The 14,179-nt window shown below is 41.8% G+C and overlaps 1 protein-coding gene across 1 annotated transcript in view; it reads right to left on the bottom strand.

Moving 5' to 3' along the window:
• Positions 1–3,112: 3,112 nt before the first annotated feature.
• The window catches only part of LOC115807987 (nuclear receptor coactivator 3), a 51,544-nt gene continuing 40,477 nt past the window's right edge, over positions 3,113–14,179 (bottom strand). The window contains exons 8-23 of the mRNA XM_030769213.1: positions 13,684–13,770; positions 13,005–13,145; positions 12,623–12,770; positions 11,837–12,399; positions 10,398–11,485; positions 10,037–10,160; positions 9,209–9,400; positions 8,570–8,800; positions 8,286–8,388; positions 7,808–7,979; positions 6,698–7,042; positions 6,379–6,480; positions 6,004–6,208; positions 5,231–5,411; positions 4,800–4,965; positions 3,113–4,395 (exon numbers count right to left, since the gene is read on the bottom strand). Of these exons, the coding sequence (XP_030625073.1) occupies positions 4,387–4,395; positions 4,800–4,965; positions 5,231–5,411; positions 6,004–6,208; positions 6,379–6,480; positions 6,698–7,042; positions 7,808–7,979; positions 8,286–8,388; positions 8,570–8,800; positions 9,209–9,400; positions 10,037–10,160; positions 10,398–11,485; positions 11,837–12,399; positions 12,623–12,770; positions 13,005–13,145; positions 13,684–13,770 (3,857 nt within the window). The 3' untranslated portion in view covers positions 3,113–4,386. The remainder of the gene's footprint in view (positions 4,396–4,799; positions 4,966–5,230; positions 5,412–6,003; positions 6,209–6,378; positions 6,481–6,697; positions 7,043–7,807; positions 7,980–8,285; positions 8,389–8,569; positions 8,801–9,208; positions 9,401–10,036; positions 10,161–10,397; positions 11,486–11,836; positions 12,400–12,622; positions 12,771–13,004; positions 13,146–13,683; positions 13,771–14,179) is intronic.

Below are 14,179 nucleotides of genomic sequence, written 5' to 3'. Positions count from 1 at the left end.
TTAGACTTTGTTCCAATGCACAGAGTTTCAGTGTTCGTTGAAGTGTTTTGCTACACCTTTCTCACAGTGAACAAGCTCGTCCGACAGGTCTAGATCAACCCCCTAAGCAGTGACTCTGTTACTATATGACTTCCACTGAACGAAACCTTTCTTGTGCGGAAAAATACAGGAAAGGATCCCAGTTCTCCGAGAAGTAAGCAGTTACAATTCATTTACAGAGGAAGATTAACCCACAAGAGAAGGCCGCCGTGAGATAAATAAATTGTTCTAATGAGACTAATTTTAGACAATAGTTTGTAGTGTACATCTGTGTTGTTTACGTTAAAAAAGATCTGGCATGATGAATAAAAATCTATGCAATATTGCACATACAAATGCAAAGTAAGCTGTTTCATGACACCACATACATCACACAAAACGATAAAGGGAGAGGGAAAAAAAACATTACCTTACTCTCCTTACGGAACACCTTTATATTCGTCTAAAGTCAACTGAGGGTGAAGTTTGCCGTATTCATCTGCACTCCACCCACACTCCTCTCCCAGCGAATTCGTCCTTGTCTTTCTCTCCACCCTTTTATGATGACATAGGGGACATTTTACCTTTGAAAAACATGATTCATAGTAGTGTCCGATCGCTTGAAAAATGTTTTACTGGGGCGCTGTATCTCAAATATTTTTGGTACAGCCTCACCCATTTTACATTCTCCCTAACAGTCGGTGCAGTAACGTTAACATTTTCATACAAGAAATTGTACGTGTAATATATTGTTTAAAGACATTACTTGCTTTAGAGCCAACTTTTCAGAGCTTAAGAGAAGCTATTTATGTGTACCGCTCATATTTTGCTGATATACTCCCTGCAGATAGAAGCACATTTCCTTTAGGGAAATGAAAGATATAACTGTATCATGTAACATACCAAGAAGTCTGCTGTTTTCAAAGGAAATGGCAGGCGAGTTTATACATGTCAAATGACACTCGGATGACACTGCTACCGAAACCCTTCTGTTCAACATGGTCGGGTTTAGCTCTGGTTAGACCAGTTTTCCGAATTAATATCAAGTAGGAAACAGAACTACGTCATCTATCTAAAGTCACTTAAGTTCAAAAAGACGCAAATCTAATTTGTTATTTAATATGTCAGTTACTAATTGCCCGGACGTTGGTATGCATTGACATAGGTATGGGGGTCATTTTTCATCTTCATATGCTTCATGTAATTGTTTATAAATAGTTCAGTGCCCTTTACACTGACGTTTTTTTAATGTCTGGTTCACACTTTTTGTTTTTGTTCTCGTTTTTTTTTTCTGAAGAAAGAAAAAGTGTTTAATTTTTTTTCCATTTCGTGACTGTTCACGGTCAAATTCTTTGCTCTGTTCCATCGGTAATCGGAATATTTAACAGTACCGTCTTTGTCTTTAGTGTGTGTATAGTGTGATAAAACTGTATGTTTGCATACGTGTAAAAATAAATAAATAAATAAATAAGTAAATAAAAAGACAAAAACAAATTATTTTTAACATATGAACAGACAAGTCCAAAGTATGTCATTTTAAATGTTTGAATCATTTTGCTGTGCAAAAGTAAGATATTTTTTGCTATAGACACGATGGTTATGAACACAAACTCTACTGAATGTAATGGTGTTCAAATTAGTAACATACTGTAAAAAGTAGGGGGGGGTTGGACAGCAAAATATTTACAACATTTTGACTCAAATTAATCATTCAGAAAATAAAACTGATTAAAGAAGCCAACACACACATGAAAATGTTTAAATAGAAATTTGTATTTACATCAATATTAACATCAAGAAACAAGTAAAATGAAACAGTAATTTACATCCTGTGAATGAGAGCACATTTTCACACATTTTTTTAAATCTTTCTCCATTTGTTTTTCAAACAAAGACTGAGGAGAGATAATCCAAACTCCTATTTTATCAAGACTTCATGTCAGAACACAGAAAAAAGTCTTGGTGAATATTCAGATGGTATTTTTCCAAAGATGATTTGCATTCAGATCAAAATAGAAATCTGTTTTTAGGTCTCTCATATCTCAAGTCACCCCCCCCCCCCAAACACCTCTGAAAAATCTTTCCTCTCTGACCATCTTAATAATAGTTTTCTCCTTAAAAACATAGTTGTACAGTCATCAAATTCAGGTATTGGTTCATTTAAAACTAATCCCTTAGTAACATTTAACTACAATTTGCCTGTTGACTTGATCATGTCTGAAATGTTACCATTCAACTGTCTAAGTCCATTTCCTGTTCATTTCCACTGGCCAAATATTTAAAACAAAGAAACAAAAATGAACAAAAAAGGTAACAAACAAAACAAAACATTTACTGCAGATAATGGATGAGATGTACTCACTATGAATGTTGAATTTTATATAATATAAAATGTCTCCATTGTGTCAGAGTTCAATTTTTAATAAACATCTATTTAAACACTCCAACAACATCAATATTGAAAACCGCCTCTAAGCACCAGATAATAAAAGGAAAAATAAAAATCTTTGGATTGCGCGAGTCTTAAAAGGTAGAGTTCTCAAAAAGCTTTGAATGTCAATAAATGAATTCAAAAGTCAAGGTAACGCGGGAAAATAACATTACGTGTAGGCAAGCCAAAGATTAGCCAAGAAAAGCTTAATCAACAAGATAAAATCTTACAACCAAAATCTCAAGATTTTCCATTCCTTTTCTGAAGGTTGAATTTTGGAAAGGGCATTTAAATTTTTAGAAGATGTAGATGTTGAGCAAGCCGGGTTGATTTTACATTACTCAGTTTTTATCTACAGATAAGATAAAATGTGTGAGATATGATCTCACAGGACAGTTTGTCTACAATACATGACTATCACAAACCCATCTTGGTTCATTTTATAGCCTTTTGCTATCACCTTTCCAACATATAGTTCAGATTTTTTTTTTTTGGTGTACTGATCAGGTTTTGTTTTGACAAACCTTTGCAACACATTTGTTGATTTATGTATCAGAAATAAAAAAGTGCCTTCTAAAAGAATTCAAAAGTTGGCTCGAAATTTCAAAAAATTAGCACTGACAGAAAAAAGAGTCTCTCCCTGCTTCTCCTCTCCCACTCCCCTTCAATTGAAATATTGAAAATAAAAGCTGTATTGACCTAAAACACAGAATAAGAAAATCATATTTCAAATATCAAGCCTTACAATCTGTGCAAAAACAGTCTGTGACCTACAAAAGCAGATATTGTACATTTTCAGCCTATTTACAATTCGTATTCACAAACAAAAGAAGAAAAAAAAAATCCTCCATATTTCTGACATCATGTAATACTGCTGTGCCTTTGCTTTGAGTTGAGGACACTTTGTTTGCTGTTCGGTTGAGTTATCCAGAGGGGAGAGATTATTGCTTAAATCTGCATAAACAGACAGCTTCTGTGCTTGCTGTATGCTCATACTGTCATCCATTCCAATCAAACAGACGCCCTCTAGGGTAGTGGTGACCCGCTCCACTACTGAAGATCTACCTTGTCGCAGAGTTTTAATCCAATCCCAATCTGGCAAGATTACAAATTATAGATGTTCCAACAAATCTTGATAGAATCTGAGTCTGGTATGAGTAGATCTGAAACAAACTCCTTCACAAAAGTAGATCTCCAGAGGCAGCCTTGGTCACCATTGATCTAGACAGACATAAAACTAGGACCTTAATTTTTCTTAAAAATGTGTTTAGTTCTTGAGTAAGGCTAAAATGACCAGGAAATATTGCAACAATCCTATCGCTGTAAATCAGCTTTATCTTGTAAAGTGCAATCTCATCTGATCTGTTCTTGTATAGTACCTTTAATCAACCTTTAACGAAGCGGAACGAGCATGGTGACACTCCACATGGCATGGAATACATTCGCAAGTTGAGACAAGACATTCCTCATATGTTTGACATTTCGAATCATTTTTGTTTTTCCTCTGTTCTTATTCCTCCTTTTCTTGCCTTCTACTGTTTGGTCCAGCGAGCGTTAGGGTGGTTTAGTTACAAGAGACGCTGTCCCATACAAACCCCACCCAAAAACAAACAAAAAAAACAACAACGAAAAACACAACAAAACAAAACACACACACCAATTGAAATGGTCAATTCTGAAGTAAATGCTGAAAATGACAGAACAATTGTAGACTTGAATTTCAGTCTGTACCATGTGTATTGGCATGTATTTGTGTGTGTTCACAGTGTGTCTTAGATTTACACAAATGACCAAATATATGTGTATGTTTCAGATCTTGCCTGCTTCCTTGAGGTAAAAGACCTGCAGTGTCCTCATGAGTTTGTTTAACTGGTCTTTGAGTCTGTTATTGGCTCTTAAAGTTATTATATTCCTCGGAAGAGTGTGTTGTTGCTTTATCAATATTTCTGTAAGAGACAGAGAAGGGAGGACAATGGGGTAAATAAATGTGTCATTCCAACACTTTTAACTAATTATGTTTTTTGCATATATGGATACACATATAGCATACATGCAATGCATTTACATATATAGCATAAGTCAATCATTTTCTCAGGGGATAAATACAATTTCATCTGGATGTACAAACTGCATATTCAGCTGATGGAACTGTAAGCTTCACCTTTCATTTAGAGGAGCTTGTTCAGAAAGACCCTGAACTAGCTACGCCAAATAAAAAAAAAATTAGACCATATCATTTTAAGACATGTAAATGTTGACATGAAGAGACTGAGAGAGTATGATGCAGTGTAAACAGCAGCTATGCAGTCATCTTTAATATCTACTGGGCTTCACAAAGAGGCTCCCTCACCTGATCAGGGCCCATGGGCATCCTGGACATCACCATGCTGTTCATGTTCATCTGGCCTGGCATCTGGCCCATGTGGCCTCCATTACCCCCCATACCACCATTCATCATCATACCACCATACTGCCCTGCTGCCCCCTGCTGGCCAAACTGCTGCTGGGTGTACGAGCTGTGACAAATGACAGGGAAACAGAGAGAGAGACAGAGAGAGGGGGGAGGGGGTCAGTGGGAAGACAGCAGTGAGTGAGACAGCACCAATTAGTTACCTATTATTATTATAATTTTTTTTTCAAAACAATAAATAAAATTCTCATATAACTACCCCAAAACACAAACCCTATTACTGGGTACATCAAGTTATGAATTTTATTAATATGTTCATCCAAGGTGTATGTTTGTTGATGTGACTAAGGAGGACACTATTATTCTCTCACCTGTTGCGACCCATGCCTCCCTGAGGCCAGCCCTTCATGTCAGCGGTCTGGTACATGGGGCCACCCTGGGGATGCTGCTGCATCATGGGATTCTGAGGAGGGCCGAGTCGCCCAGACATCATGGCGTTTGGTGGGCTGCCACCAGATGGCACAAATGAGGGATCTCCTTGTTGGCCCATTCCTACAGAGACAGGAGACCTCATGTAAACTCAAGTACAAATATGCACAAAAACACTTGAAAACACACAACAACAAGTCTGTACTTGCACCTCCATACAAATTCATTTCACTTTGTAAGCGTCCATCAAGTAACCAAGAAAAACAATCTCCTTGCAGTATCTTGCTTTAAACCTTTCCAGTAAGAGTTGGGCATCCTATGGAACTAAATCAAGTGTAGTCAATCCTCAAGTTGCATGTTCCACAACTGTGGAGGGCTTAGAAGACAGTATGTGTCTGCTAAGTGTCCAGATCCCTCCAAATCAAGCACGTACACTCAACAAAAGATCAGTCACGACTCATTCTCGCAGGAATCCTCCCTCTAACACCATCCAAAACTGTCACAGTTCGCTCTAATACTTGAGGCTCTAAAATGTAACTGATATAAGTCACGTATATTATGACAGGGCTAAAGAGACAACCTGTGAGTTAAAATAACAAAAGGGGGAGGGTGTGACACTCTTGAGCTTGACTGGCCCTGTAAGAAGGGCTTTCAAAACACGGGCTACACAGCCTCTAGTGAACCCTGACTGTATTTGTGTACAAACTAGTCTCACCATAGCTTCCTCCATAGCCGAACTGCTGCTGGTTCATAGGGGGTCCGGCAAGACCACCGTCCATGCCGGGAGGAGCAGTGACATTGGGAGGGGGGCTAAACCCTCCTGCTGCTGCTGCTTGCTGCTGCTGCTGCATCATCATCATCATCCGATGTCGTCTCATCATTTCTCTGTTACGCATTATCTGAGCGTTCAGGTAACCAGCCTGATGGAGAAAAAAGAAGAAACAAAATTGAGGGAGACAGGGCAGGAGGAAAAGAGAGAAGGGAATCAGATGTATTGAGAGAATTATTTATGTACCCAAAGTTACGCATTTATACTTTGGGTGCTTGCAGAAGCAAAAACTCGTGCATAAGAAAACAATTTTTGCTGTACCTGGCCACTCATGCCTGGTTGCATCCCAGGTCGCATTGCAGGGTTTCCACCACCAGGTGGCTCCATCTTCATGCCCATGCCCTGTCGAGCCTGGTTCATAAACTGAACAGGCGATTGGAATAGCATGTTAAGCTTTGCTCTCTGCAATCCAGTCACTCTAAGCAGCAATAAACCAGTCCACCAGTGTGTTTGTGAAGGTGTATATGTGTATGTGTGCACTTTTAAAGGATCTGCCAGAGTAATTATTAAGAACCGAATTGGATAACAAGTGTGCGTGTGTGTATGTACTTCCATATGAACATGTATTAACATATATTACCTGCTGGCCCTGTAGTCTCTGCTGCAGCTGTAGTCGCATTGGCTTGTTGGCTGTCATCATCCGTGGCCTCATCATGCTGGCGCGTGGATGCCCCATGCCACCCATCGGCCCCAACCCACCCATACCTGCCATGCCAGGGAAGCCACCCTGCTGCCCCATCTGACTCATCATTGGTCCGTAACCTGCGGGTGGGGGCTGACCCTGCATAGGGTTACCCCCATACCCTGTGGGCATGCCCATGGAGGGGGGACCAGGATACCCCTGCCCATATGGGGGTTTTTGTTCCATTGCCATGGAAATATCCTGACCTGGGAATGGGTCACCCTGTGGCTCCATACCCTGACCCTGATGACATGGGGGAGAGAAAGGCAGAGAGAGAGAGAAAAGAGAGAGGCAGAGAGAGAAAGAGAGAAAAAGAATGAGTGAACAGAGGACAGAGGATGTCATAGGACATAGACAAAAGGCATTTCTATACCAGTGCCTTTTAACCTGTCCCTTTAACCTGCTCCCATCTAATAACATGCTTGTATGAAGTCACTCAGAAGCAGTAAGTTATTGGCATGCCCCATTTTAAGGTAAAAAGTGTATATTTAGAGCCTGGAACAGTAAAAACCATAGCTACAATACAATTAGTATCATGCTTCACCTGTTTACGTTCTACTATGAAATGCCTGGATGGGCCAGTGCATCATTTTGACAGCCATGATGCCTATAATCAGCGAGTCACTCTGCTGTCAATAAACCTGATTTCTTCCTGACTCCAGGTCACCAGCTTCTTAATTAGGTTCAAATTTAGGGGACTTATGCATACCCTAACAACTAATACTGGGAATTTTCAGGGGTGTACAACTGGGATATTGAAGAAACATACAGTTTGCTGTTTTCTGCTCATCAGTTTTCCTCATTCACTTATTCTGATATACAATAGCAGGTGAGTAAAAACTGACTTTTTACTCAGGAGACCAGCTGATGCTGTTGCCTCCAAAATTAGATGGACTATATGAGTGGAAGTAGGGATGGAAAACACCAGAGGGATTTATTCCCTCTGACTTGGAATTAAGTTGAAATCTGTCTCATATCTGAAGGAGCCAGAAGGAGTGTAGCTGATACCTGGCTAATAAGGTCAGGGATACCCAGTGCTCGGTCGATCTCCTCCAAAGCAATGACGTCAGTGTTGTTGAGCAGAGAATCCAGTTGGTCCAGCAGAGCTCTCTCATCATTCTGACCCTCGCTGGTAGATGGAGGGACCAACAACTCATCCAGAGTATTCCCAAACTGCCGCCTACAAAAAAACCCCAAAAAAACCCTACATCAAAATTACATTGGGCTCCACAATGATGCAGTCATCATTAAAATTCTATATTGGTCAGTATATTTAATGACTAGACTGACAGTAACCCAGTGTTTTGACGGATGTCTCATTTAATCATGTACTTTACAAACAAAAGCGCTCTGTATCACCTTTCCACAGGAGTGGAGATAAATTTAGTACTGAGCACAGAAATAAGAGAAAACAGAAGAAGATTTATTTTAGGCCTAAGGTTACAGTGTTTGTCAATGTATGCATGCATACTCAAAAACACATTACCTGTTATTATCCACCCCCATAACATTGTCTGGCCAGGAGGGGGACTGGCCAGAAGGACACTGTTGATTAAATGGGCTCATTCCCATATTCATGTCACCGGACCCTACGGGGAGGTAAGACTCACTCATTAATACTGGACAAACACACACACCAAATAAACTCATTCATCAGTTCCACAAGCTCTAAACACAGAAGAATTGCTAACTTAACTAACACAATTATCCAGTGTTTTTAACAACGAACTAAAGGAGGCTCCAAACACAAATACAAACACACACACATACCCATGTCCATAAGCTGCTGCTGTAGCATTGATCTTGTCCCGGGCATGCTGTTGGACCTGCTGACCGTGGGACCTCCCATCATGCCTTTGAAATTACTGTCCATTCCAGGTCTAACCATGGAGGGGTGTCCGGCTGAACCCACAGGACTGCTGCTAGAACGCTGCATTGCCCATTCATTGTTTCCACCCATGGGTGATTGCTGGGGAACTCCCATTCCTCTGTTCATCATCCCTTTGGGGAGACAAAGAAGAAATGCACATTAATTAGCTTCCTACTGTGTTACTGAATTTTCGGGTGTCTGCACCAACTTGTAAGGTCCACCTTCCCCAACGAATTCTTTTACATCTTAGATACATACAATCTAAAATCCACATATGTATCTCATTAGATACATATGTACAAACTTCAAGCCAAATCAAATGGACTCAGTGACCCTCACATTAAGAAAGTTTTTTTCCTGACACATCTCCAATTCAACTCTTCTATTTTCATAAAGGCTGCCTCAGTCAATTAGGACTTCAATTCAAGCTATTCAAACTACCCATTCTGACACACAACTTTGAAAAGTAATACAAACTGTATTGTTGTGCAATGTAAGCATTGTATCAAAACAAAGTCAAGTGGGTAAAGTCAACCCACCCATATTCCCAGGAAAGCTGTCTGAAGCCCCCATCATCCGTTGGCTATCCAGGCTCTCCTGTTTGACGGGCATAGGACAAGGAGCACTGCGACGTCCAGCTAATCCAGGTTCCCCTTGGGCCTTACCGTCCACAGACATGGCCCTCTGGAAGGGCACTCGTGGGCCACCTGAGCCCATCCCTGGACTACTCACTCCTGCCACAAACAGGAGAAGAGGAGACATTAGCTTAATAGATTATTGAGTGTGTAGCCAATGTTGAATTGTTTCCATTTGTTCATACACATTTCACATACATATGTGTTCTTCATCTGTGTTGACAGGTTTGGGTTAGGTGTTGGGCAGATAGAGGATAATATAACATTCTGTCTTAAAAACCAACAGTATAAACGTGCTGCTTCTTTAGGTGTCCTGTGAGAATGAATAGGAACAGCATCAAAAAGCTTACAAGTCATTCCTAAAACCCTGTGCCAGCAAATCTTATGCTTTTCATTTTACATCCACATTTCAGAAAACCTTTATTTGGAAAGTATGGACACAGCAAGCACCATTAAAACTGTGGTAAATCAACATTTAAAGAGCATTTTTAGGATGTTACAGGAAATAAGCATTTTCTGTGGAAAATACAAGGATAGAAAAAAATACATGTTCTAACAAGAAGGGTGCTGACAAATGCCATGGTAAGGGTTTTCACAAACCCATGTACAACCTTCCCATCTAACTGGCTCATCTCAAGCACAAAGGTAACCATTCATTGAACTGATCACTTGCTGATACCCTCAACTTTGACTACAATTACGACATCACATTGTCCTGGAAAGGGGCATTACCTTGCGTGCTTTCATCAGGAAAACAATTAGGCTTGCTTCCACCCTCAGCAGCTCCACCCACTGTTCCCTGTTCTGAAGGGAACTCTGGTCCAGAACTTCTCAGACCACCCAGTATGGAATCAAGCTACAGAAAAGAAAAAACTGTGAGTTTAAGACCACTCACACTCCATTGATACTTAATTATCAATCTTTAAGTCTTACTGTAAAATGTAGCTCTCTCCATCAGGTGGTACAAGAGTAAAATCACACAGAGTAAGATAGCAGGACAAATTGAAACAGCAAGAACTTCATGAAGGTAATTCAGAATATGCTACTGTTTGTCAATTTTTACTGCAGAATTTAACCAGAGTTTCATTTCTACCTCGTCAGGTGGTTCAGACTTGATTTTGCCCTCCAGGTTGTCCGGTGGCGCCCCTGTGGCTGTGGGGCCACTGCTGCCCCCCGTTGGCCCTTTCCCCTCCATGTCTTCTGGCTTTGGCTTGACATCTGCAGGCTCTTTGGAGTCATCCTTGTTGAGGAGGTAGTGAAGGAGAGCATGGGTCTTCTCTTTTTTTGGGCTATGTTGCTCTTGTTTTGGCTCTGTGGACCCTGCAGAACTTCCAGATGCCATTCCAGGACCACCTCCTGGTTCCCCTGCTCCCCCTCCAGCTTCCTGTCCCAGCACCACCTTCCCAGTTGCCTCGGCAGTGATCTTGGCCACCTCATCCGGTGTGTTCCCATTTTGGAGAAGCTTGTGGAGGATTTTATGCTTCTCCTGCAATGATGCAGTGTAGTTGGATGAGTTCAGCGCTGAGGACCCTCCCCCTGCTCCCAATCCCTGGCCCTGGTTGCTTGAGGAAGACACACCAGTGGAGGTCGGACTGGTGACACACCCTGCCTCTTTGCCTTCCACGGAGTTGCTGCTAGCACCAGGTGGTATAGGCAGAGAAGGCCCACTCCCTACCCCAAGACTGAGTTCCTCTGTTGGGGAAGTTAGCAGCTGTAGCAGCTTCTTATGACCTTTGCTGTCAGGAACCCGTCTGGGAGGCTCAGCTGGGGTTACCCCAGCTTCTCCACTCCCCTCCCCTGACTCCTTAGCACCTGCTCCAGCCTGGCTATCTGGCCGGTCTCCGCTGCTCTCTGCTGGATGGGAATGGTTGTGGTGGTGGTGGTGTTGGTGATGTAGAGGGTGATGGTGGTCGCCTGCCCCTGAGCCAAAGGCGCCTGCTGGGCTCTTAGAATCTCCATGGCTTTGTTTGCAGGTCTGGTTGGACTGCGAGGAGGAATGGACACTAGGAGAGCTGTCAGGTTTGTGGGCAGGGGAAGGAGAGGTCAGAGCAGAGGGTAGAGAAGGTAGGGATGCGCCTACACCCTCGCTGATAGCCTGCAGAGCATTTAGAGAGCTGCTGGAAAAGGAACTCCCACCTCCTACACCTCCACCACTGCCTGGACCAATGGGGGAGTGCATACCTGAGAAATAAATCAACAGAAACCATAAGCAACAAATCTTAACGATTAGGTGTGACAATTGTTAGGTATTAAGGTAGGAAACATGTTAACAGCACATTTGTTTTGCTCACTCCAGCATTCCTCTCTTCCATCATGTAGAATTAAGTACTCATATTAAGACTGCTTGGATAGTTACTTAGCAAAATAAGTAATATATTATGCTTAAGCAGTCTATATTAATGTTAAGGTATATTCAGTTCAGTAAACTTTCGGACAATCATAGCCAGACTCAGAAGAACAGTTGCTCCATTCCTGAGCCTAATCTCCCTGATTTTTGCGTCAACTTTCCAATCATGTTCCTTGCTTACTCACCTCCTGGAGAGAACTGGCTGGAGGCCATTTTAGGGCTTCCTCTGTTGCGAGGAGACATGAGGAGGTTCTGTTGGGGTCCGCTCATGCCAGGGCTGCCCTGAGAGGGACTGTTCATGCCTGCCAAACCATATCCGCCACTTGCCTGGAACGGGGGCTGCTGGTGCTGCTGTTGTGGCATGCCAGGGCCTGGGTGATTTATCTGATTCATCTGACTCATTTGATTCATCTGACTCATCTGATTCATCTGACTCATCTGATTCATTTGATTCATCTGATTCATTTGATTCATCTGATTCATCTGCATCATTCTGTTGCCCATGTTGTTTCCGTTTCCACCATTGCTGCCATACATCGATCCACTGTTCATCTGGCCCATATGACTCATGTGATTCATGTCATTCATTCCATAGCCACGATTCATTCCCATGCCCCCCATACCCCCCATTCCACCACCAGGGCCCATGTTCATCTGGGCACCAGGGTTGGGACCTCCCATGCCCTGCTGCCTCATGCCACCCTGGATCATTCCGGCTGCCTGACTGGTGCGGCATCCATTCTGTTCCCTGTGGGGATGAGAAAGGTGACCGATTAAATGTTATGACAGCTCATGGGGAGAACTAGCAATTTTGTTGTAATGATTATTTTGCTTATATAGCAATCCTTAAGTAAGTTTTTGTCTTTTTAAATTTAGAAAGATGTCAGGTGTGTGTGCAAGTGTGCGTGTATGTGTGTGTGTGTGCATGCGTGTGTTTGTGCGTATGTGTGTGTGTGTTTTAAATGGCTCACCTTTGGAGCAGGTGTGTGGAGATGAAGCCCTGTGGTTCATTGGTCATGGGGTGGCGGTACAGTTTGCTCTTGGTTTGAGCTGCAACTGGTGTTCCATCTGACAGTGAAAAACGGTACACTGGAGTCTCTGCATGACCCTGGAGAAAGGCTGAAGAGAGACAGGCAGGAAGCTAGGACCAGGGACAGGAGCAGTAACACTAACACTCCTCCTAACTCTCTCTCACTCTTACACACTCTCCCTCTCCCTCCCTCTCTCTAACACGTGCACACACACACACACACACAGTGGTATCATTACCAAACGTTTTTTTTTTGTTTTTTTTAAATACAAACAAGGCAGATTGTTGCTGTTCTTCGTGATCTTTGTGATTTTCGTACATACCCTCACGGTAGTGGCGTTTATGAGACCAGGGCTGACCATCACTGTGCTGCAGAAACATCTGGATGCATCGCCTCAGCAAATCCTCCCAGCCTGGCCGCATCGATGCACGTAAAGAATTCTGGTCTATCTGAATCAATTTACCTGTTTCACACATCAAAGAGCTTGTTTCATCATTTCTAAAATCCCTTTTTATTTAAACAGAAACTTTCAAACAAAAACACATATCAAAGTGCTTTGCATAAATAACAAAGACAACACAGGATATGGGGAATGACAGAATATATTTATAAACATTTACATTTTTGTGCACAATTTAAAACAAGAAAAAAATTATACTGTTTTTTTGCGAGAAAACTGTAAGCAATGAAAAAAAACTGTTTTCAAAGGTAAGAGTAAGCTGTAATGTTGTAATGGGTAAATTAATTTTGGTTTCATACATGTTGTTATGAAGAGAGAGAGAGCTTATCTGAGTCTCAGCATGTTTTTTTGTGTTCCTGGTAAGTCAACGTGAAAGTGCAGTGTAAGACTCTGTGCTATATAACCACTAATTGGGTCTAGGTGTCTGCTGATGCCACACTGCATGGGGACAGTTACGGTGTGCTTTAAGTCAAGTGGAATTTCACTGTAGAGGATAGAAGTGCTGAAGAAGGGGAAAGAAGAGGAGTTCAAACAGTCTCACCAGACAGTTCGTGTCTTGTGTTAAAACTCTCTGTCCGCTCCACTGCAGTCACGCGCCGAGCCACGCAGATCATACACGACTGCAAGTCTGAATAGAAAAGAGAAAAAAAACGGACAAACAAACATGAAACACTGAACACACTCGCCCAAATAAACCAGACTCAAACGTGAAAGACAGAGCTACACACACTAATGGTAGGACCATTATAGATGTCTTGCTCATTAATGACTAAAAAAGGACCTACAGTCATGTACAGCAATTTCTTCTTAGCTTAACAGGACTCCCTCTGAACAATAAAGGTGCACTTAGGGAGACTAGGATTTCTAGATTCCAGTGCTTTTGGTTAAGAGGAAGCAAAAATACACAACAAAAACCTTCTGGAGCCTTAAAACCAAAAGTGGACATAGTTGATCAATACCAACGAGAGTATTAAGAATGTCATATTTATGCCAAACTTGTGTTACGTCTCTTGTCTCATGAACAAAGAGTGCAGCAG

This window comes from Chanos chanos, chromosome 3 (genome assembly GCF_902362185.1).
Source record: "Chanos chanos chromosome 3, fChaCha1.1, whole genome shotgun sequence".
Classification (NCBI taxonomy): Eukaryota; Metazoa; Chordata; class Actinopteri; order Gonorynchiformes; family Chanidae; genus Chanos; species Chanos chanos.
Note: the sequence above shows the minus strand (reverse complement) of the source record. Positions and strands in the feature narration are given on the sequence as shown.